At 23.8% G+C, this 24,319-nt stretch overlaps 8 protein-coding genes across 8 annotated transcripts in view; 4 read left to right on the forward strand and 4 right to left on the reverse strand. All coding sequences in view use genetic code 6, as the record gives it.

The window, feature by feature from the left end:
* Nucleotides 1–480, forward strand: part of TTHERM_000672289 (glutathione S-transferase, amine-terminal domain protein) — a gene marked incomplete at both ends in the record, with an annotated part of 1,284 nt that extends 804 nt beyond the window's left edge. The window contains 3 exons of the mRNA XM_012797431.1: nucleotides 1–66; nucleotides 271–325; nucleotides 421–480. The exon at nucleotides 1–66 is cut by the window's left edge and continues 323 nt beyond it. Coding sequence (XP_012652885.1) covers nucleotides 1–66; nucleotides 271–325; nucleotides 421–480 — 181 coding nt within the window. The remainder of the gene's footprint in view (nucleotides 67–270; nucleotides 326–420) is intronic.
* A 364-nt stretch (nucleotides 481–844) lies between these two features.
* Nucleotides 845–4,154, forward strand: TTHERM_00672290 (glutathione S-transferase, amine-terminal domain protein). Its single transcript, XM_001015006.3, has 6 exons — nucleotides 845–1,189; nucleotides 1,276–1,431; nucleotides 1,526–1,959; nucleotides 2,204–2,592; nucleotides 3,103–3,315; nucleotides 3,370–4,154. Exons 1-6 carry the CDS (start codon nucleotides 959–961, stop codon nucleotides 3,909–3,911), a joined length of 1,965 nt encoding a protein of 654 aa, XP_001015006.3. The 5' UTR covers nucleotides 845–958; the 3' UTR covers nucleotides 3,912–4,154.
* Nucleotides 4,155–4,414: 260 nt separating this feature from the next.
* TTHERM_00673290 (hypothetical protein) lies at nucleotides 4,415–6,816 on the reverse strand (the record flags this gene model as incomplete). Its single annotated transcript, XM_001015007.1, has 2 exons — nucleotides 4,415–5,424; nucleotides 5,478–6,816. 2 exons carry the CDS (start codon nucleotides 6,814–6,816, stop codon nucleotides 4,415–4,417), a joined length of 2,349 nt encoding a protein of 782 aa, XP_001015007.1.
* Nucleotides 6,817–7,228: 412 nt separating this feature from the next.
* On the reverse strand, nucleotides 7,229–8,211 carry TTHERM_00673300 (hypothetical protein; the record flags this gene model as incomplete). Its single annotated transcript, XM_001015008.1, has 3 exons — nucleotides 7,229–7,351; nucleotides 7,545–7,690; nucleotides 7,845–8,211. The coding sequence occupies 3 exons, from the start codon at nucleotides 8,209–8,211 to the stop codon at nucleotides 7,229–7,231; spliced, it is 636 nt and encodes a 211-aa protein (XP_001015008.1).
* Nucleotides 8,212–8,330: 119 nt separating this feature from the next.
* Nucleotides 8,331–9,576, forward strand: TTHERM_00673360 (hypothetical protein; the record flags this gene model as incomplete). The annotated part of the gene is made up of 4 exons (XM_001015009.2): nucleotides 8,331–8,526; nucleotides 8,662–8,781; nucleotides 8,917–8,991; nucleotides 9,188–9,576. 4 exons carry the CDS (start codon nucleotides 8,331–8,333, stop codon nucleotides 9,574–9,576), a joined length of 780 nt encoding a protein of 259 aa, XP_001015009.2.
* A 129-nt stretch (nucleotides 9,577–9,705) lies between these two features.
* Nucleotides 9,706–11,587, forward strand: TTHERM_00673400 (class I/II aminotransferase; the record flags this gene model as incomplete). Its single annotated transcript, XM_001015010.4, has 3 exons — nucleotides 9,706–10,177; nucleotides 10,230–10,695; nucleotides 11,035–11,587. 3 exons carry the CDS (start codon nucleotides 9,706–9,708, stop codon nucleotides 11,585–11,587), a joined length of 1,491 nt encoding a protein of 496 aa, XP_001015010.4.
* A 454-nt stretch (nucleotides 11,588–12,041) lies between these two features.
* On the reverse strand, nucleotides 12,042–17,454 carry TTHERM_00673410 (IQ calmodulin-binding motif protein). Its single transcript, XM_001015011.3, has 7 exons — nucleotides 16,580–17,454; nucleotides 15,881–16,237; nucleotides 15,471–15,768; nucleotides 13,633–15,409; nucleotides 13,409–13,581; nucleotides 12,973–13,335; nucleotides 12,042–12,914 (listed from the first exon to the last, which is right to left on the reverse strand). The coding sequence occupies exons 1-7, from the start codon at nucleotides 17,257–17,259 to the stop codon at nucleotides 12,321–12,323; spliced, it is 4,242 nt and encodes a 1,413-aa protein (XP_001015011.2). The 5' UTR covers nucleotides 17,260–17,454; the 3' UTR covers nucleotides 12,042–12,320.
* A 940-nt stretch (nucleotides 17,455–18,394) lies between these two features.
* On the reverse strand, nucleotides 18,395–24,258 carry TTHERM_00673420 (hypothetical protein; the record flags this gene model as incomplete). Its single annotated transcript, XM_001015012.2, has 7 exons — nucleotides 18,395–18,559; nucleotides 18,648–18,872; nucleotides 18,934–19,907; nucleotides 20,115–21,648; nucleotides 21,758–22,724; nucleotides 23,311–23,775; nucleotides 23,879–24,258. 7 exons carry the CDS (start codon nucleotides 24,256–24,258, stop codon nucleotides 18,395–18,397), a joined length of 4,710 nt encoding a protein of 1,569 aa, XP_001015012.2.
* Between the last annotated feature and the right edge of the window lie 61 nt (nucleotides 24,259–24,319).

Here is a 24,319-nt window from a genome sequence, read left to right on the forward strand (position 1 = left end):
TACATCTGAAAATTAATTTTAAAACACATATATTTTTGAATTAACTTTAATGTCTAATATTAATTTGTATCTTTTTTCGTGTTTAATTTGTTGTTTTTTGTTTTTCAACTATAAATTTAATTTATTGTTTTATTAAAAAATTGCTAAAATTTATTTGATTATTTTATTTTAAAATTCATTCATAAAATATATTTTTAAGGAAAGGAGTAAGGGGTTGGAAGAGGAGGAGTGTAGGATAAAAATTAAAAGTTTAATTTTTTATTTTTTAAGAATTCTAAAGAAAATGAATAATAATAATAAAAATACACCCTATTATAATATTTAAGTAAAAATAATTTTTTTTTAATAAGAGTTTACTTGCTATTTGTTAGTTTATGTATGAATGTGTTTGGTAAAATAATTATTTATCTTAAATTAAAGAACTTCTAGTTTTTAAAATTATTCTAATATTTAAACTTATAAATTAACATCATTTATTGAAAAAAGTTTGCATAAATTTAATAATTTGAATAAAATTAATAAATTTAATTTATTTATTGAATTTTGTTTTTAAAAATTAAAAAAAATTATGTTAATAATTTAAAAAAAGAATTGAACGATAATTTATTAGAATTATAGGATAGATATGAATAAATGAAAATATGATTTTATTTTATTTGATTTGAGCTACTATGGATTAGATCTAATTAAATAAAAAGCATTTTTGATAGTATTTTGTTTGGAACAGATAAATGATTAAGTAACACGTATAGAATGAAAGAAAAGAGATAGAATGAATTGCTTATCAAAAAGAATTTTTTAGATGCCAATATTGATTATTTCTTTTAAATAATTTATTTTTTGCTTAGAAAATCATTAATTTTAATTAATTAATTTATTAATTGAATAGCAAAGAAAGGATCAAAGAAAATAGCAAATAGAATTTCATAATATAAAAAGGAATAATTTATCTATTCGAATGTCTGTTTTAACATTTAAGCATTACAGCTTTTTGAGTATCCTGCTAGCAGGAGGAGCTATAATAAATTCTTATACTATTCATGAGCAATTCTATCCTACAATTATTTATCTGACAAATCAGAAATCTAATAAATTAATCATGCTCAATTTTTTTTTTATGTTGGGCTTAGCTTTTTTTAAGATGATAATGTCAGTATTCTTTGGAGAAATCAGAGAGATAGAAAAACTTGTAAATAATTATTCATTTATCAATTAAAAAAGCAATAAAACATTTTATTTAGATTCATATATATTGATTTACTTTTGATAAATAAGAGTATTTTAGATAGTTTAAAGAGAAAGATATTTGATATTGTATTCATCATATTGATTTACAAGGAAGATAACTTCGATTCCTCATTTTACTCATGGCTTATTGTTTTAGGATTTATATGGGTGATCCATTAAGCAGCAATTAAAAGATCAGAATATGTAAAGAAAAATATTTAAATTATATTTAAGATACTAATAATCTTATTAATTAATTTTAAATATTTGAAAAATAACATTGTTTTTTTGAAAATAGCTTATAGCTGAGAGCATAACAGATGTAAAGATGCACATGAAGTTAACAGTAATTTATATAGCACTGATTTGTTTGGACTCTTGTGTTCTTAGATATATGATAAAAGCATTCACAAATACTTCTGTAGATTCTTATTTAATTTTGTTTTTCTTAGAATATTTACTGATAAGCTTGAATATCATATTTCCTGCAATTAAATACTTTACAATAGCTTTTGAGATGTTTACATACTCTCATTTCTAAAATAAAAATAACTTCTTCATGGTATTAGAATTCGTTTTAACAGTTTGCAAATTGTGTATCTAGCTTTATATGAGAATTAAATACATGCTTTTATTCCCTTTTATAGTCGACTTGATTGAAAACCTTATCCAGCTTTACAATACAATAGTTAAATTCTTCTCATCAGTTAAGTTATTAAGGCTCTTAAACAAGTAAAATTGAATTTAATTTTAAACAAAACTAAAAAATGATGCTATTTAAAATTTGATTAAGCAATTGCTTCTCAGATTGTTTAATCTTAAAAGTCTTTTGAATAATTTCAATCTTTTTTGTAAAAAACTTTATTTTGAATTGAAAAGAGAGTCCAATCTTGATGAAAAATTAGATAAATTTTATACTTTATTTGTATTTTCAATGAAAGAAAATATTATTAATTAATTATTTGGAATTTAAAAGATTACCTGATGTTAACTTGGAGGAAATAGAAGAAATAGATAACACCTGCTTGATCTGCTTATCAGAAATTAAGCATGGAAAAAAGATTGGATGTGGTCACTTTTTCCACAAAAACTGTTTAAAAGAGTTAATTTAAGGAAAGTCAAATCAACTTTGTCCTAAATGCAGAAGCCCCATCAATATTGAGCAAGCCATTAAAGATCATCAAAATGAATCAAAAAATTAAAAAAAGAAAAATTCTGAAGCTATTTTCAAAATAAATTTTATTAAGAGCTAGAAAGATTCAGGAGAATAAAAAGACAGTAAAAATTAAGAATAATAAACTGAGTCTAAGAGATTTAAGTTTATAGAAAATGCAACCATCTAAGAAAAAATTATTTTCACTCTAGGTAATTAATGTTTATTTAAAAAAATGTCTTTTATTTTTACTACGTAAATTTGGTAGATAAAACCCAATTTCTTACTCCTAGTAGTAAATTTTAATATAAAATTTTTCTAATTTTAAAAAATCTAAAATAAATGAAATAAGTTTAAAATAGATTGAATAAATATTTTTAGCAAATCAATAACTTAAATAAACAATAAAAATATTTTTTAGAGAATCTATTTAATATATAAAATAAAATAGAAAGATAATTCATCCTAAAAATATTCATTCAATAAATTTCAAGAATTTTTTTATTTAAGTAAACAAATTTACTTGATTTGATAATTAAATTAATTTAGGATGATATTAATAATTTTATAAAATACTACATATTGATGAATTTAAACATTTTATTTACAAGTCATATCTTAAATTAATATCTATCTGCTTTTTATTTAAATAAAATAATATTCAAAGTTTATATTTATTTTTAATTTATTGATTGATTTATTTATTTATTTTTATAAAAAAGATGATCTTATTAATAACATTGGTAATATGATTAAATCTTAAATCAACGAACCTAAGATCATTTAGAGAGTTAAAGGCTTAATTTAAGATATCTTAAAACTTGAAGAATTGATTTAAACAAATGAATAAAAGAAATTAAAAGTAGAACTTAATCTGGAAAATATTTTTGATTTTAGTTAATTGCTTGCTAGCACAAACACTTCTTTGAAAAAATGTAATTTTTTATTTTTATTTTTCAGTATGCTAAAATTATTTTTATATTTAAAAGGTGGTGCTATTTCTTATGGACTGCCGAAAATAGCTAGCTACAACCGTACTTTTGCTGATGAGTGTCTGAGAAAAAAGATTGAATTGATGAATTTATTGCTTTTGAACTGCTAAAGAGATATGTTACTATAAACAATGTTCTTTGGGATTACTAAGAATTTGACTAACCTAAAACAAGACGAAAGTGAAAATTATTAATAAGAACAAAAAGGTTCTCATTAGACTAATGATGGTTTATTTAAGACTTAAAGTTTGAACAATAATAATAATTCTTCGCTTGCTGGTGAAACAAAAAAAATTACAAAAGATATTAGTTAGTTAAGTAAAAATACATCAGTTATCGTTGATGAAACATCCATTTTTTAGAAAAATAATTCGAAGATAGATCCTCAAGAAGAAGAAAGAGAGAGGAGATTAGCTTGGATAGAAAAATTGTAATCTCAAGTATCTTAATCAAACGAATAGTAATAAAATTAGTAATAAGAATAATAATAGCAATAAAACTAAAATGAAAATTAATAAGATGCTCTAGCCTCTAACTGATATAACAAAAATAAAATAAATTATATTATATCTTTAATTAATTTAAGGAATCTTTTTAAATTTAAATAAAGTTTAATTTAATAAATATTTTATTGATAGTAAGTATCTCTATTAAATTAAACATTTTAAAATTAGTTAATATAGACTAAAATATTCTCACATTTAATCTTATATTTTTACATAAGCTTATCTAATTTTACAACCTTTTCATAGTTTTTAGATTCTTGAAATTATCAAACAATTAAAAAAATAATTATGATTATTTTTCTTTTAGATTAGAAAAATGAAAAAATTATATTCAAAATTAAAAATTATATTTAAAAAAACATGCATTCAATTAAAATGGATTACTACTTTTCCTCATATATATAGTAAGGCTCAATTATATTAGCCCAAAATTATTTAACATATTTTATTTTTAAGAAAAATTTATTTTTTAATTTTTTCAAAAAAGCAATATTTAATGTTATAAATTAACTATTTATATACTATAAACACACTTATCAAAATACCCAATCTCTTTTATTAGATTCTCGAAGGTAGTTTTCTAGATCATCTCTTTTATTTAAATCAAAAGTGTCATCCCAGCCACTAAAGTTAATATTCTTTTCTACATCTTCTTACATTTTAAAAACTAGCTAGGGAGATTGAGTTGAACTCTTTTTAATAGAAGTGGTTCTTTGCAATTAATCATTGTTTTTTAAGCTGTAAGTTTTTCTGATATTTTTCATTTGTTGGGATTTAATTTCATTATGATTTTTATTAACAATTGGATTCTTGATAAAATTTATGTATTTTGAGTAAAGAAAAGTATTAAGGTCAAATCCCTTATCTTCTCTGTTTTCATTAGCAATAATTTTATTTTTTAAAATTTAGATGCTTTGAGGATCATATTATTCTAGCAAAGCTTGATAGTATTTGTTATTTATTACTTTATTTTAATTTTATTCTTATTACTATAATTCCTGCAAGTTTTGATTTTCAACAAACTAGCAGTTCTATATTGAAAAAGCTCTTCTCTTTTTGTTTAATTTAAATTCGTTGTACTTGGTCACATTTATTGATTAAATGGGCTAGTATTAAAATGTACTTACTATTTTTGGTTAGCTGTTCTAGCTTATTAAATTAGAGATGATTCCGTTTCTGCTGCTTTAATTGTTTTAACTTTAATTTTATTCTCTCATATGTTGTAAAAATTGCTATATCATTTTATTTTACTTTAATTTATCTGTCTCTTCTTTCTAATTAGGCACTAACTTTAGTAAGTCAATTGATTTAGTTGGTTTTTCTTGAGAATTTGATCTTTTTTTCTTGAAAATTTATTATTTTTAATGAAAATTGTTATTTGGAAATTAAATTTCTTTTAAATATAACGTATTTTCATGTAAATTTGATTGTGATAGGCGTGCTTCATTATGATTTAGATTTTAATTTTAATTTTAAGCACTAATTTATTATTTATATTCTAAATGCTAATTTCTTTCCTTTCTATTACTAGCTTCTTAAGAACTAACTATTTCATTTAATCAAAAATAAATTGGATTACAATTTTAAATATTTATTTACTTTCGTTGTTTAGTCTGCTAGTTTTGGAGTAAAATCGAGATGAATGTTGGCTATTGCTTCTTAGTCTTATAAGTGGCATTTTTTTACTTAAACTTAGGTCCTTTTTATTAAGATTTTACTATGAAATTTGTTCTTGAGAGTTTTAACTATTTTGTTTGCTTAAATTTGGTTCAATTATTTCATTTTTGTTAAATATCCTTTGCTCGACTTTATTTTTATGGAGCAAAATATTGTTGAATCCTAAAAATATTTGATTGCACTTTTCCTGCTTTTTTTTGTTTAACAAATCTTATAAACTGCTTTTTTGGCTATTTATCATAGATTTGCTTAGAGGATTTTAATGTGAAGAACGATTAAACTACCTTGAATTACGGATGATAGAATTACTTATATTATCATTCATATTTTAATTATAATGTTAGCTTAAAAAACTAGAATCAAAAATCTTGTTATCGACTCCTGTTTAACTGATTTCGCACTAGGAAAGACTGTGTTTGAGACTTTCAAAGTTACTGTTGAGTCTCTTAAAATGAGATTCACAATCTTATGGGGATGGTAGCCTTGAATTAGTATTGAGGATGTCAACTAAAGACCTTCTTATGATATGCATTCTACTATTCTTTCTCAAAAAGGCATTGTGTGGCTAAACAGAGGTATTCGGATTAAAATTTGCATTGTTTTATATTAATTCTAAATTAATTTAATTATTTTTGATTGGTTTGTATTGAGATATCTCGTTTTATTCTTAAATTTATTTTGATTATTAAAATAAATTCTATTAAAAATTATGTTCTTTGTAATGTTCTGAATCGAAATTTTGAGTTACGAAATTATATCTGTTGTCTTCGCCTTTGTAGTTTACGCTAGGCTGGCTAATGTAGTTTATAGTGATTCCATCATTCTATGTTAAATGATTTTAATTTTTGTTTTTGTTGATTTGTTTCATCTGATATTACTGAAATTGTCTGTCACTAAATGCGACATCTTACTAACTTGGCTGTGATTTATATTTGTTGAAATATACTTAATGGTTTCCTTCGTTCAAACTATCAAACGCATCTTAACTTTAAAAATTCTCATAAATATAATCAGTTTAATTGTATTTTTTTAGCTCTTCATTTTCTTTATGTATCAAATCAAAATCAAGGTTGGCTTTTGTGTATTTAAGCTATTTATACTATTTTAGTTTACTTTATTGTAATTGTTATTAAATATGAGGAATTGGCTTTTCAGAACTTAAAATTGTTTTAATGATTTCTTTTGTGGTGAGCTGTTGCAGGTTTATGCAGTCATCATTTTATTGAAGAACCTTTTTGTTTAATTTAAGTTGTTCTGCCATTATTTAAAGTTTAGAAAATTGGTCTAAAATACTCCCAAAACTCTTTGATAAACAATTAGAGTTACACAACAATCAAATAATTAAGTGAGTAAAGAAATTAATACAATTTAATTATTCAAACCTAATCTATTAAAGCCTGTATATAATAACAAAAATATTAAGTCAATCCTATTTGTTTACATGCAAATAATTAATATTCACCACTTTTTTAATTTTTGGAAGCATTATCACCACAATATTTTTTAATTAAATTAATATATTAATTTTTTTTTCTATCCATTTAAATTTTTTTATGCGAAATATTTATCTTTGTATTTTCTCTTCATTAAAATAAATAAATAATTAAATACTATTTCCATAATTAATTATTATCTTAGTACTTTTCATTAATTCAATTAAAAAATCTTTCTTTTCATTTTTTTTAGTTATTTTTGTTAAAAAAAATATCGAGATGAGCAGGACTCGAACCTGCAACCTTCTGATCCGTAGTCAGATGCTCTACCATTGAGCCATCACCCCGAGCACATGAGATTTTCTTAATTTTACAACAATTATTAAGCAAAATGTCATATCTTAAATAAATAAATTTAATTTAATTTAAAAGAAATTTCAAAATTAAACCAAAATACCAATTAATATCTGAAATATTTAGCTTTTTAAGGATTTTAATTAAATTAATAGAAAAATTAAATATATTAAATAAAAAGCAATTTTTAAGTAAAAATTACGAGATGAGCAGGACTCGAACCTGCAACCTTCTGATCCGTAGTCAGATGCTCTACCATTGAGCCATCACCCCAAATACATTAATATTAGTTCGAAAAGTGAAATTATTTGAAATGAACAGATGGCAATTCATTTAATTTTCTTCTAGCTTACCATTTTTTAAAAAAAATCAATCAATTTTTTAATAATCAAAGCATGCTCTTTAAAATTTAGTTAAAGTATTATGATGAAATTATTTGTATTTATTTTGCTTGTAAATTTAATTACTATTCAAATGCTTTTTAAGAAATTAAAAAATTTACTTTGTAAAAAAAAAATTACGAGATGAGCAGGACTCGAACCTGCAACCTTCTGATCCGTAGTCAGATGCTCTACCATTGAGCCATCACCCCGAATATAGTAATTTAGTGCTTATTTTTTAGATGTTTTTAAAGTAGGAAAGAGGAAATGGAAAAAATTCACGAGATGAGCAGGACTCGAACCTGCAACCTTCTGATCCGTAGTCAGATGCTCTACCATTGAGCCATCACCCCAGGTTGAAATTTTATTATTATTTTCTATTAAGTTGAGTAAACCATTCAAAAGAAACTAAATTTATTTTTAAAAAATATCGAGGTGAGCAGGACTCGAACCTGCAACCTTCTGATCCGTAGTCAGAAGCTCTACCATTGAGCCATCACCCCGAATTCAATAATATTAAGAAGCAGTTTTTCGCCACATTCTTTAAAATCACAAAAAGCATAAGCATTAAAAGTAAAAGTTTAAAGTGGCGTTTTCATACAAAATAAATGCAAGAAAATTACAAATTAAAATGTAAAGCTCGCAATTTTTGTAATTTTGGATTTTAAGATAAAAAATATCGAGGTGAGCAGGACTCGAACCTGCAACCTTCTGATCCGTAGTCAGAAGCTCTACCATTGAGCCATCACCCCAAATTCAACAATTATAAGATCCAAATTTTCACCACATTCTTTAAAAGTTTAAGTAATAATATCATTTCAAATATAATAAAAATATAAGGTGTATTTAGATAATAAAAGAAATTAAATTGCTTTTCTATATTCTTATAAAAAAATAATATAATTTGTTTTTTTGATTTTTAGTTAAAAAAATTACGAGATGAGCAGGACTCGAACCTGCAACCTTCTGATCCGTAGTCAGATGCTCTACCATTGAGCCATCACCCCAAATTCAATAATTATAAGATCCAAATTTTCACCACATTCTTTAAGAGTTTAAGTAATAATATCATTTCAAATACAATAAAAATATAAGGTGCATTTAGACAAATTAAGAAATTAAATTGCTTTTCTATATTTTTATAAAAAAATAACATAATTAGTTTTTTTGATTTTTAGTTAAAAAAATTACGAGATGAGCAGGACTCGAACCTGCAACCTTCTGATCCGTAGTCAGATGCTCTACCATTGAGCCATCACCCCAAGTATAGTAATTAAGAGCATAAAAATGAACAATAGATAAACATAATAAGAAAAATTTATTTATTTATTAGTTATTCATCAATTAATTATTTGATTTTTGTTATAATTTATTTAAAATAATTGAAGCTGTTTTATAGTAACAAAAAGAAATAAAAAATTCAGATAAAGCATAAAATAAAAGTATCATAAAATGTATAAATTAGGTTTTTTGGTATTGTTTTCGTTTTTTTCGCTAGAGTTTATAGCAGCAGAGTCCATAGAAAATAAGCAATTGCAAAATTAAAGTCAACTAAAATTGTTACGAGAATAAATTTGCTTAAATGAATATAAAGAATATTTTTATTCTAATGTGGATATTTACGATATCTCTAAATGCAGAGACAAATAAAAATGTCTTTCCAATATTCATATAGAATTTAGTAAGTGCAACTCTGCAAATAATAAAGAAAATAATTAAACTAAATTCTTTAATTGTATAGATGGTTTTCTATAAAAGATTGGTGATTGCAAGCATTGTATTTGTGACCTCTTTTAAGATTTTTATCTATGTTAAGGAGGCAGCATTTGGTAGCATTAAAATGAAAATGCATGAGTAAAACCAATAAATCAATAAAAAATCTTATTTATATCTATTGTTACTCGTAAATCAAAAAGAAATAATAAAAAAAAAATTAAATAAATAAAATATTTTTAAACATTCAACTGCATTTTTTATTTTAATATGAAGATTCATTGTTTTTTTTTGTTTATTGGCTCTACTTATAATTTGAAAATCTTTATTAACTTTTTATTATTTTGTAGATACAAAATGCTTTCAAAGTTAAGACCTAAAATGAAAAAAAAATAAACAGTAAAATATCTTATTAACTTTTTTGATAATACTTTTGGTTTACGAAATATCTATTTTTAATAAATTGCACAAGAATTTAAAATGTAGGAAAGTAATTAGCAAAAATAAATGCAAAGTGAAAACGAAAAGCAGCAGTAAATCGAAAGATAAAAGGAGTTATTTGGCACAGTAGTAAACAGAATGCATTCTCACTGCCTTAAATATGATGCTATCTCTATTTTTTTCCCAGAATACCAAAACCCTGAAGAAGTATCATGCAATTGGGTCGGAGATATGGACTTTAATGTTTGTCCTTATATCACAGAAGGAATACAAAAGCGAATCAAAACAAACAATATTTATGGTAAATATATTTTTTATGATAATAATTGAGTAATTGCTAATATATTAAAAAGGATATCCTGGTCTATTAATTAAATATGAACCATTTTTAAATAGCTTAATTAGTTGGTGTAGAAGAAGACACTCTTATGAAATTTAACCCTAATAAATTAACATTACATAGAATACACTATAAACAATTAGCACACTTTATCGCTTAAAGAGCAAAAAAAATCAAGGTATTATCATATAGACTCCTATTTATTACAAAATTATTGACCAAGCTACTATGATTGGCAGAAAAATTGTTCCAAATCCATTAATCTTTTAAGATGGTCTTTATTATATAAACTTTGAACTACTAGAAGAATAACTAGCAGATCCAAACAATAAAATTATGGTTTTCTGTAATCCACTCAATCCAAGTGGAAGAGTTTGGACTTACGATGAAGTCAAAAGAGTAGCTGAATTATGTCTAAAATATGATGTATTTTTGATTTCTGACGAAATATTTGCTGATCTTACTCTTCCTGGCTATAAGTAAATATTTGTTTACTATTTATTTCTTTTTAATAGCATAATTAAATTAGTGGATGAAATTACCCAAAAAAAGAATTAGATTACAATTATAATAGAAATGCTAGTTATTTTATTAAATTTTTCAAAAATATATTTAATATTTATTTTATAGTTAAAAAAATGTTTATTTAAAATTGCTTAAATAATTCTCACATCAAATAAATCAAAAAACAATTAATTTTTTTTTGGTGAAATGAAAAAATTTACTAAAATCAAATTGCTTATTTTATTTTTAAAATTAATTTTGATAACATTTTTTTAGATTTATTCTTGAACAAATTTTATTTATATTTCAATTAGACACACTATAGCAGGAAGCATTAGCAATGAAATTAACAATAATACTGCAACAATCTTTACTCCAAGCAAAGCTTTTAATTTGAGTGGTTTAAGCATTAGTACTGTTGTTATTCCTAACTAAGAAATTCACAGATAATTCACTTAAAAAAATAATTCTTAGGGCTTTTACTATGCCAACATATTTGGCTAAATTGCTTATGAAAACGCTTATTCTTTCCAAGGGGAATAATGGTTAACTGATCTTATGGACTATATTGTTAGTAATTATGAATTTATGTAATAGTATTTAACAGAATAATATCCTGATATTGAAATACTTTAAATGCAAGCTGGATATTTAACAATGTTAGATTTCTCCAAAACTAACTTACCCTATCAAAAAATTAAGTAGATTCTAATAAATAGTAATGTTTTGCTTGAAGATTTGTCTGATTTCTTTTATCCTAAGCAAACTTCTTAGCTTTTTAGAATCAATATAGCATGTCCTTAAGTTAAGCTAAAGGAATGTCTTGAAAAAATAGTCCATGGTTTCAAGTCTTAAAGTAAAAACTGACAAATTTATGAAGAGTTAAATTTTAAGACATATTAATTTATTCATAAATTTTATCTATCAGAGGAGCTTAGAGAAATCATAATTTCAATTTTATATTTTCTTTTTGTTAATTTAGTTAAAATATTTTAAAAAATGAAAGTTAAACAAACATTAACATATTTTTAAGATAGATAAAATAATTATAAATATTTGTTTAAGTTCTGAAAATAAATAGTTAAAATGCCTATTTTATATGAATTATATAATAATTTTAAATACTTTAGATCCTCTTTATATATGTGCAGAGTTTATTATGTTTCATTTTTTAGGAATTATAGGGTAATTCTTTTTTACCATCAATTATATCCATTATCCTAATTTTGTATTTCTTAAAGATCACAGTTTAGTATCATATCCTTTTAATATATTTTCTGATAAATTAAAAATTTTAGATAGATTTGTTTATATATTAAATCTCTTTAAACTTAGTTTCAAAAAAACTTTTAGGTAAAATATTTTAAAAAATTTAATTTCTTTTTTAGGAATTTATTTATTTTTTCAGTGCGTTTTAGTTATCTGTTAAAGTTTATATAATATTTAGGAGTTGAATACAATATAATATTTAATTTACAATAAATATTACATTTAACACATTATAATTGAGTTAAATTAAATTTAAATTATAGATTTATTTTGCAATAAATATTTTACAGCAAATTTATATAAAATTTAAACTTTCTGCAATATTAATCATTCATTATGCTTATTATTGCTATTTTTGAGAAGGAAATTATGTGAACTAATGAGAAGGATCATATTCAACAGCAGAAGTTTTAAACTCACTTTCTGGAATTCCTCTTTTGAAAATTTTAAGATTTCTAAAATTCTACTTAATATTAGTGTCTCTTAGGGATATAACTTTCATAGCATCAAGTTGTTAAAGCATATCAAACGAAGCGTAAGAGAGAGGAGTTAATCCTTCTACATTTGTTTTATCAAGATTTCCTCCTGCTTGTATGAATAACATGATTAAATTCTTATTATTTGACTAACAAGCCATATGAAAAGGAGTATTTCCCTCTTGACAGACTTAATTTACATCAGCTCCAAGTTCAACTAAATACTAGCAAAAATAAATGTTGCCATGGAATGCAGCATAATATAGTGGACTGTTTTTATTTTCGTCGCATTTGTTAACATCCATTGTGAAAAACTGGAATTTCCCCTTTTCTATGTAAGCAAAATTGTTACTCTTAGCAGCTCCAATTAATTTTTAAAATCTATTTGAAACATCTTAATTCAGAATGACCTTTCTGTGATAATTCAACTTCATTTCATTTTGCATTGCCTAATTGATATTTTTAATTTTAGTTTAATGATTATTTAATTTATTATTCTTTTCTTACCAAATCATAATGAGCCTGTGTAAGAATAGATTTTCTATGAACTTTACTGAACCTTGATTTCTTTTTAATTTTTTTAGATTGTAATTCATCAGAAAATCCTACTTTTGGTGAGCCATTTTATGACTTTTTGCTCTTAGGGGTCATTTTATCTATAATTCCTTTAGGTGAATAAAGTTCTAGTTTGATTCTTTCCTTAAGAAGCATTTTTTCTCTTGTTTTTTCTGCTTTTCTTCTAATTTCAGCTTCTCTCCTTTTCTTTTCTTTTAAGGCTTTTAGTATTTTACGTGCTAAGTATCCTCTTGCAATAGCTTATACTCTTATGATTGTCTTAATTTGCTTTTCTCCATAATATTTTGAATTTATCTATTTTTTATTGTTAAAATTTTGTTTGAATCAGCTTTTTAAATTCAATTATAAAATATTTATTTATTTTTACATATGAGCTTTACAAAGGACCTCCAGTGTAGAAAGAAGCGAAGTTATTTTTATCATGGTTTTCCTGATCCTGAGCTTTTGATTATATGAATTTTCTTTTAAATCTCTTAATTTCATTATCTACAATCTTTTTTTCGTTAGGAGTGATTTGGTTGTATTCGTCTCTGTGCTCCTCTGAAGATACAAAAAGTTTAATAAAATAATAAATTAATTTAAAATTTTTACCAACAAATAATTTGGAAGAGGGATGGTATGATCTTCTTATTTCATTCTTAGGATCATCCTCGTATTTTGCTTTGTTTGTCAGTCTTTGAAGAAGGTCAACGCCTTCAGCAGCAGATATTTTATCCAGCATTTTTTACTTCTCTTAATTATCTTTCTTTTTTTGTTTTATTTCTTCTATCTTTACAGCTTATTTGGGAATCGAAATATGATTGATAAATGTATCTCTCAGACTCTGCTTTTCAAAGATACTTTTCTTTATATTATCAACAAATTTCTATGCAACATGATTAGCAGGGTTATTAGATTTGTCTTTGCTCGCTAAAGCAAAAGACAATCTGTTTTAATTTTCTATTTTTCTCATTTCCTTTTCTATTAGTTTTTTGTCAAGAGATCTGCACACTGCCTCCATCCTCTTGTTCATTTTAATTTTTTCTTTCGCCTTCTATAAATCAATAACTTTTTATTCCTGCCTTTGTTTAAACATGTCTTGCTCTTAAAGCAGCTATTTATTTTTGTTAAACAAGTAATTCTTACGATGAAAGAAGATAATTTCCTTGATAAGCTCGTATGTCTGTATAATATTCTCTGCAAGCAAGTACTCCAGATTAGATTGAATACCTTTTTTTTAAAAGAACTTAATACCTTTATCCAAGTAATCTCTATCGATAAATCTATTTAAAAGCTAATTTGTTGAAGCTAAGAAACTCAGCTACTCATTTGTGAGCATTTCTCCCTCTCTATATTTTTACATTAATTTTTCTTTGTTTCTGTCACTTTTCAAGTTTTTGAATAAATCTTGCATAATTGGAAAGAAGGTTATCAAGTTCATATTATTTCCTTTACTGATTTTATTATTTTTCTTCCTGTTTTCCTTTCTCAGCTCTATAAAAGCATTATCTAACTCGATTTTCCAATCAATTTACGAGTACAATTTCTCACCTAACTCTTTTATGTAATCAGACTTGTCAACGTATTCAGTTATTTTATTTACTAATTTTTCATCTAAAATCTCTTCTTTTACGTATGTATTTTCACCATATACATACTTTTTACCTTCTTTATTAGTAACTCTTGGAATAGAGGTAACTTCAGCATCTTATTCTCTCTAGATATTCTATTAATAATCATACAACTAATTCTTTTCCCCTTTTTAAACTGAACTCTAACCCTGTTACTTCTCAGAGCTAAACAAAATGCTTTCTTCAGCATTATTATTATACGAACTTAAGTTTGTGGCTGATTGATTGAAAGATTTCCTAAAGTTGTGTTAGCTGTCTAACTAAATTGAATTTCCTTTTCTGCCTGACTACTTAGTAATTGAGGTGTTAATATCAGTCATATTTGAGTGATCAGTATGCATTACTGTAGAAGCAAGGTGGGAATTTTTTTCTTAAATATAACCTCTTGAGCTCAAAGGATAATTTAAAATTTACTATTTTGCAAAATTATTTTTGCTAAAGTCAATACTGTGCTTCCTAGGAGTTTGTTCTTTATTTAAACTGCCATTATTTTCTTAATCGTTTGAAATGACTTTAATTGAATAAGTATTAGCTGTTTTAAATAACTTATTATTTGAATCTCCAACTTAAAGTGGTGACTAAGGAGGACTTTCTAACCCATTCGACATGCTACCTCCATATTCTTTACTATCAATTGAATTTTTCTTATTTGGTAAGCTAGCTATTGAAGGCTACTACATTTTTGGCATCTCATTTGTAGTCTATTACTTTTCTTTTTCAGACTGAATGTTATCTAAAATATAAGTCTAAGTTTCGTACTTATTTTTAAATTATTTTAAATAATTAGATCAAAGTAATTTAAAAATATATAATTATTACATCATTCAATTTTTTTACTATTAGCTACTTAAGCTCATTCTCTAATGCCTTGTATTCAGTATCAATATTCATCCATTCAAAATCCTATTTTTCTCTCTTATTTAGCTTATCTTTTAGATCTTAGTACTCTTCTTCCATGTTTTCAATTTTTTCTGCCCTTTCTTCTTAGGACTTTATCCATTTTTTATACAAACTGGTTACTGTATTGTTTATCGTTTTCATGATATATTCTTGCTTTTCCTACTCTTTTTTAAATCCTATGACTTAAGCTTACCCAATACCAAATTCTTTTAATATCCTAGTTATTTAAAATTGATATATATTTTAATTTTCATCAAAATGTTTATTTATTTATTTGTTAGTTAGGCACAATAATTTTTTAATTATAACTTATATATTTATTTATTTACTTAGAACTTAATAGAGACTATCTATCAGAAAAAGAGTTTACATCCTCAATTTTATTTAAATCAATCTGAGAAAGTCTTAGTTACTCAAGCATTAAAGAACCTATTCCTATCTTGACTAAGTTATCTTAAATTTCTTCAATATTTTTCAAACTTTTTATCTTAGGACTTTCGTTTGCAAACTTCACTGTTTTAGTTTATTAATGATCTTGAATTAATTTCTAGCTAGTAACATTAGATTAAATCTTATTAGGGGAATTGTTTCTTGGTGAGATGGCAAGTGATTTTGAAGGAGATTCTAAAGCTGTATTTTTTCTTGATTAAGATCTTTGAAATTTTTAACTTTCATCAGTATTCTACCTTTTTATATATTTATAAATTTGAATGTATCGTGTAAATGTTGGGATTTCTAAAAGATAGATTAAGGGCAATTAGATAATAATAATTTTAAGTGAAAATCAATCAATATTTCTTTACTTTGCTTGACTTTAGTTAATTTATATTAAATTATAGAGTAATTTGTTTGATGATATATGAATTTTGAATCATTTATTTTGTTATTTAAGTTACTTAAAAATTTTGGGGAATGGATTGATAATTAATTAGATTATTATTGCTTGTTGTTTGGATAACTTTTATGTAGAAAGATTGTATTATTAAAACAATACTTGTTATAAATAAATGCTATTTTTTGTCTTTTACTTGGGATTTAATGTAGCTTGAGTAGAATAAGAAGGGAATCCTGATTAGCTACTATGCTCATATCTAGAAATTTTGCCATTTTGTGTTCCTGAATTTTTTGATTAATTTTAAATTGTTCCTTGAATTGAATTTTGTGAAACGTAGTTGTTTTGTTGCGTTTTTCCATTCAACTTAAGAGGAGACATTTGAGTGTCATTCATATCAAGGTTTGAGAAAGATTTTGTTGAGCTCACTCTCATGGTATCGTTCATATTTTTCCTAATAATAAAATTTGGTGCACAAATTTAAGGCATGCTACCATTTTTACTTAATGTTTTGCTTTTTTGAGTTAGCAAAATCTGATTTGTGTTTATGTTACCTGCTGATTATCCTGCGTAAAGATTATCTACTGAACCATTTAAAATAATCCCACTTGGTTGCTTTTTTAAGCTGTTTTATCTTTTGTATCCTCCATCAAGTCTTAAATGAGACTTAGAATAGATTTTAGATTCTTAATCAGCTTTTGTGCTGCCTCTCGACAATATTTAATCAAACTACTTTTCGTAGACAGTACAAAAATCATTGAATTTCTAATCTATTTTTTCTAATGTATCCAAATCACCATCATTTTTATGCTTTTCCATTTCATGCAATTTTGCATGCTAAATATATTTCCTAACTTTGAAATCCATCTAAAACATTTTTCCAATTTTAATTGAATCTTGATTATTAGTGATAAAGCTTGTATTTTGTAACAAAAATATATTAACTTAGAAACAGTTTCGTAAGAATGTAATTTATCTTATTGATTGGCTATATAGTTAGCCTTTTGTTTTTGCGCTACTATTATCTATATATCTAATAATTTAATAGACCAAATTTTCTTTTAGTTTATTAGATTAATCAGCCAATAAGCATTTAGGAATTATATTTCAGCAAACTCAATGATTCTTAATATAATAATAATCATCTCAGCAATTTTCACTGTCCTTAGGCGTAAGTAAGTATCATTGTATATATAATTAAATTAATTTTTTCATTTTTTTGTGTTAATCTTTCAATGTAAATCCAAACATTAAAAAGATAAAGATAGCAAACAAGATATTTAATAATCTCCTAGATTCAATTAAAATTACTTATATCTGCGATCTTCTAAAATTTATTTATGCCAATTTTTGATTTGAAAAAATATACAAATATCATAAACAATATTATGTAAATAATTTCTAATTATTATTTTTTTTAGTTAAAATTATTTCCCAATTGTGCGAATAAAACCTAAATTTTTTTCTGAATTATCATTGCAAATAAATTTAATAAAAATCAAAATTTCATCTTTGTTGATATTTCCATTAAAATATCAAAAAAATTGAATAATTTTTTTAATTCAAAAAAACATTAAGCGCCAATGAATAAAAAAATTTAAGAATAATGGATAAATGCCCCAAATAATAAGCCAAATAATGTATTTTTAAGTTATAATTTTTAAATGAAGATTAAGCTTTATTTTTTATTTTAAATAATAATTAATTAGATTTTTCAAAAAATTATAAATCATTGTAAAATCTATAAAAAAAACCAAATCATAATCAATAAAGATAAATCAATTAATTGGAAATTTGTTTGAAGTACAAATAATTTTATAAAATATGTAAATCTTAACTTATTAGTTATAGATAAACAGTTTGATTAAATTATTTAGCTTTGATTTATTCTTTAATAAAATTTATTTATTAAACTTGTTATTAAAATTATTTTTAAATTTAGTATAAATATTGTTTAAAATTTTAATATAATAGTTATTTGAATGATATAATTTGTTGTTATCAAATAAATTCATTATTGTTTAAATCCTATCTTCTTTTTAGCCTACTATATAAAGCTCTAAGCAGGAGTCAATGGTAAAAGTTTACTACTTGGCGATCCTTATTTTTAAGCTTTAGATAGAGTGTTTTTAACTTTTTTCATATGACCCTCTAAGCCTTCTTAATATTCTGTGGCCTTTATTATTTAATTATATTGGTTAAAATTTTTATTTTATTAAATATTAATTAATTATATTTAAATTATAAATAAATAAATTTAATACTTCATTGATTGTATTCTGCCAATTAAGTTCATCTCTATAAAATTTAGTTGGATCGAATTTCTTGTTACTATACATTCTTTGTTGAGTTTACCATAAAATGTCTTCTATTTTCTTCTTCTTTTTCATTTCTTCGGTTTGTGCTGACATCATAAGCAAGAATTCGTTTTGCTTTTTCTAAAGCTCACTATTCATTTAATCGAAGTCAACATTAATTTAATTTTTTTCCTTTTAAATTTATAAAAACAATTTTTATCTGTAAAAAATAATAATATAAATTAATTTTTACTCTGTCTCTTCTGTATTTACGAATTTGTTTCATTATTTCATCTGATTGATTGGAATGTGTTCTGTTAAATCTAGTTAAGACTTAAGATAGATATTCTTTAATTTATTACTTTTGTTACTATTTTTCTTTTAGGAGTTTCAGCGAAACATTTCTTTTTTCTGAGTTTTTAGTTTCTTAATTGTCAAAAACTTCTTTAACGTTAATAGTTGATTTATTTTGATTTAAACTTTCATTTTCTGCAGCTGCATAATAACTTTTGTTATTTCTATTGCTGTGTTGTTAATTTCTGTCATTTTCTTCTTTTTCTGTTATAGATTAGTTTTTAAGAGAATTCTGGTTGTAGTGAATAAATTCTTCCATTTATTTAATTAAAAAGCTGTCAGTTATTGAGCTATTGTTTATTTCTTTGATAAAATGCTTACTTTCTTCAATTTAATCAGTCTTATTTAAAATATTTCTGTCTGTAATTGACATGATTTAATCAATAGAAGAGCCGTTTATAGCTGTTAAATTAGGTAGATTAATGACTGATGAGTAATTATTGCGTTGAAACTAGTCATTTAAACTTGTATTATTTTTATGAATAGAATCATCTGCACCTGTTATTATTGAGAGCTTTTTGTTGAATTGATTGCTCGAGTTATTTGTTTTATTTTATAGTATGCTTCTTCTTCCTGGAGAACTAGTTAAAATTGACATCAGATTCATAGGCTAGCTGTTGTTATTTGTATTTCCAGAATTTTGATTATTATTTTAATTTTTATGATAATCTTCCTCTTTTGAATTTTCATTTTAACTTTTTTGATTGATTTATCTTATTGTTTCCTATATTTTTTGGCTAAAGCTTGATTAAAATAACTTATTTGGAATTATTGTTATTGGGGGTTCTTCTATTAGTTTCTTACTAGCCGTTATATTTTTAGCTTGCTAAATAAGTCGCATATTCTTTAACTTTAGCTATTCATAGGTCAGTTCTTTTTAAACAAACAAAATTAAAATAAATAGATTATTTCTTTTAAAAAATTTATAATTTATTTTTAAAACGATTAAATAATTTTTTCAAAAAAAATTAAACAACTTATCTGAATAAAATTCAAAAGCTCTTTCCAAAAAAAATTGAATAACTTATTTGAAAAAAAATAAAATAACTTATTATAAAAAAATGAAGTTAAAATAAATACTTTAAGAAAGATTTTTTGATGGCCTTTGCTTTGATTGTTTTTTATCCCTTGAACTATAGAAGTAGTTTTAACCAATTAATTGATCCATTTAATCTTAATTTTGTTAATATAACTCTTTTTCTACTCTTTCTTATTCTTCGTAGTGGCTTTTAATAATTTCTTTAATTTGTTTTCTGTTTTTCTACTTCTACAATAATTATTTCTTTTCCCAAGTATCTACAATATTATCTTTTTCTTCTTTGTATGTAAGCATTTCTCTTTTTATTTACTGATACCCTTTTTAGAATTTGTTTTCTCCTTCTTAAGCTGCTGTAGCAATATTATTAAAGATTTCATTATTCTTTCCTCTCAATTATTCTACTTATCTTCTCATTATATTTAAATCCTAGAGAGTCATTGTATTAAATATGTCAGCAACTTCATGGTTTTATTTATCATTTTTATCTTTGTGTTGAGCTGTCTACAAATTTCTAGTGCTATGAGATAAGGTATGATGATGGCCGTTTTATTAGTGCAGATCCTATTCACTCTCTTCTGTTTTTATATGAAGCCCATTCTTTTTACCACCAATAAAGCTAACATCATTTTTACTTTGAGAAGCAGCATTTTAATTTTTTTGATGAAAATGTCTTATTTGGATATGATCACTTTCTTTTCCCTATTAAATTTAGTCTTTCTTTAAAGGTGTTTTAGCATTAGCAGAAAACGCAGATAATTCTTTGTTGCTTTTGGTTTCGTTCAAATTCTAATTTCCTTTACCAATTATGCTACTAAATCTACTTTAATTAAGAGTTCTATTAAAAGTGTTGAGCTTATCATAAGATTATGAATTTTATTCATTGTTTTAATTTTATCTATAAGAGTTATTATTTGTGAAGCTAATCTGTTTTTTATTATAATTCTTAACAGAATTGATTGGTGTTTAAGAAATTTCAGTTTTTTATTTAAAGCTAGATCTTGTAATTTTATAATTATCAGTATAATTTTCTTTTTTTGGCTCTTTTAACGAATGAATTTAATCATTGCTACTCTTTCTGCTTTGAATTAAAAAATTTGGATCCTCATTCATGTGATTAGTACCTAAATTTTTCCTCTCAAAGCTCGTTTTAATAGGAGATGAAAGAAATTCAGATTTGCACTTGTTTAATTCTAATTTTTAATCCTATTAACTTTAATCATAGCTGCTTTGAAATTTGTTGAAATAATTGGAGAATCCTTCTAGCAAATTTTAGTTGTTTTTTTTCTTTTTTTCACCCTCTTAATTGAGAAATCCAATTTTATTGCTAACATCTCCACTTTGGTCAACAGATTCTTCTTATTAGTTATGTGAATATCTCCTATTCGAATTACTCATATAAGATTATTAAGAGAGATTAAACTTTTTTTATATTTGGACACTCAGATCTAGCGAATTTCTAATAAAAATATTTTTTTAAAGCATTTTCGGAGACATAATTTCTTCAAATTAATTAAACTTTTAATCTTATCCTCTTTTCTTAATTCTTTCACTCACACTTTAATACCCTAAATTAGTCTTTATTAAAAAAAATATTCTTTCTATTTATAAAAAACTTTTGAAATATTTAAATAAATCTATTAATTAATTTATGAATAAAAATGTGTTTGTTTGTTTGTTTGTTTACTTTTTCAAGTGTATTTTATTGCTATAAATCGATGCTTTTCGAATCTGAGCGACGAGAGGCTTATCTTTTTAATGACTCTGGCTAAGTTTGCAAATCAGATTTTACTAGCTAAGGATATTTAGCAAAATTGTGTACTTTTAATTCTGGAGAGTTTAATGAATTTTATCTTTTTGTTAAAGGAGAATTTATAGAATTTTAACTACTTTTTTAAGGAGAATTAGCAATTCTATTTTTTCTTACCTTTTATGAGTCGTCAAATACATTTGCAGTTGGAGATAACTTTTCAATATTGACTTTATGAGTAAATGAAGACTATGAATTGTGTCTTTAGATCTAGTGGTGAGACCTCTTTGGGGAAGTATTTGCTGTTTTTCGTTAGAAATAAGATGAACTTGTACCAGTTTTTTCTCTTATAAATGAGTTAGAATTCTAATTTTCATTTCCTAATGAATTAAGTCTTTTAATATTTTAGCTACTTTCATCTGTATTTCTTATATTACTATGTCTTGACCTTTATGAATTTGGTATTTTATCTTAGCGAGGTGAATTTGTTTACTAAAAATTCCTTGCTGTTTTATATTAAGGTAATGAGCTATTATTATTATTATTATTATGAGATATATTAACAGCTGCTAAACTTGATCTTTTAAGTGATTTTTTAGAAGATCTTTCAAAATTAGACGAAATTGAATTTCTTTCCTTTATAGTTTGCTCATCTTTAATCTGTTAAAAACTCTTTTTCTCAATTTATAAGTACTGATTATACAAATACCTACTTTCTACTATCTCCATTCTTGGTCTCTTAGCCAAATTTGGAATTTACTCAATATTGTCATATCCCAAAAATTTTAGATAAGGATGCAGCTCTTCTCTTTCATTTGAAATAAGTTTCATATTCTATTTTTGATTTGCATAATTAGGGCTTCTAAGTACTTCAATTAATCTAATTTTATCTGTTTTAAACTATCTTTAGTTAAAATTGAATTAGTCAATTTTTTTTTTAAATATTAAGATAAATAATAAAAAATAATTTAAATGTGCTCTTTTGTATTTTGTTTAAAAACTTTAAAAATATTTTTTCAAGCTAAATTAATTATTCATAATTTTAATAATAAAGAAATGAATTGAATTGATCATCCATCTTAAAGCTTTAAAAAAGTGGAAAAAATATTTTTATAAAATTTAAAAAATTAAATAACAACCCTCATTTTTAAATTTTGACTTAAAAGCATTTTTTCAAGATGAAGTTAGAATTTTATTATTGCAAGGGATTAATGAAAAATAGATTTAAATATTTATCATCTCTTTTGTATCTTTGAGTATTTTTTAATTAGTGTTTTAAATATTTTAGAAAAGATTGCCCTTTAAATTTTGTTTATTTGTTAAACATTTTCAACTTTCTAATACCTTGAATGCTTGGCTTCATGCCTTAAAAATTGTAATAAATTACTTTAAAGTTGTTTTATTCGTTTTATATGTTGAAATTATTTATAAATTTGATAGTAATATATTTATATATAATTTATAAATAAGCTTTGAAAGTTTTTAATTACTTATCTTGCATCTTTTTTGTTTTAGCTAGTTTTTTAATATCAGGAATAATATCTTCACAGAGTTTTTGCATTTTATTAATGATTTTGTTGAATTTAGCAAAATCTACCTGTCTATCTGTACTGTCTTTACTTAAGTCAGAAGGTTTAATTATATTTAGAGTTGTTGAATATTTCTAATTCATCTTTCTTCTATCAAAATTTGTAGATGATTAATTTTCTATAATATAATCATTACTTCCTTGATTGTCTTCAAAATTATCATTTTCATCATTATTTATGTCCTCGTTTGTTACTTAATTTCCTTCAAAATCTTTACTAAAAAAAGGTAGCTAGCTTAAAGTCATTTTTTGGCTCTAGCTCATACTTTATTTTACATTAGAATTAGAAATTTCCTTTAGAGATTTAATGCGATTTCCTTTTTTCTACTTATCAACTTCCTTCGAATGAATTTCTGATATGGTAAAACTAAATATAATTTTTCAATATTGTTAAAATTATTTTTATATGATTAGTTAATAAATAAATTAATGAATGAATTTTATGCTAATAAATTTTCTATTTTTATTACGATTTAATATCTTCAACCCTAAAACTATCATTTTTCTTTTTTATTTCTTTAAGATCCTTTTAAGAATTTTTTATGTTTGAAATGAGTTTGTGCATAACCCCTTAAAACTCTAAGTATTTTTCATTTTTATTTTTAGCAAAACTCTTCTTATAATACCAATTTAGTTTATTTAACTCCATTTTATTCTTTTTATGTATATCTTCACCCAACAATTAATTAACTGTTTTAGCTTATCTCTTCATCATCACTAATTCTCTCTTTAGTTAATCTTTTTACTCTTTCTACTACTATGAAATGAAATCTCTTTTCGGTTTCTTAGCGGATTCCGCCATTTTGTAATAATCTGAAGGAGCTAAAAATGCTGTAAATTAACTAGCCATGGCTGAAGAGTTAGCTTTTGATGAGATTCCACTTATTAACTTACTTCTTGCTTTCTTAAAC

Source organism: Tetrahymena thermophila (genome assembly GCF_000189635.1).
Source record: "Tetrahymena thermophila SB210 genomic scaffold scf_8254658, whole genome shotgun sequence".
Taxonomy (NCBI): domain Eukaryota; phylum Ciliophora; class Oligohymenophorea; order Hymenostomatida; family Tetrahymenidae; genus Tetrahymena; species Tetrahymena thermophila.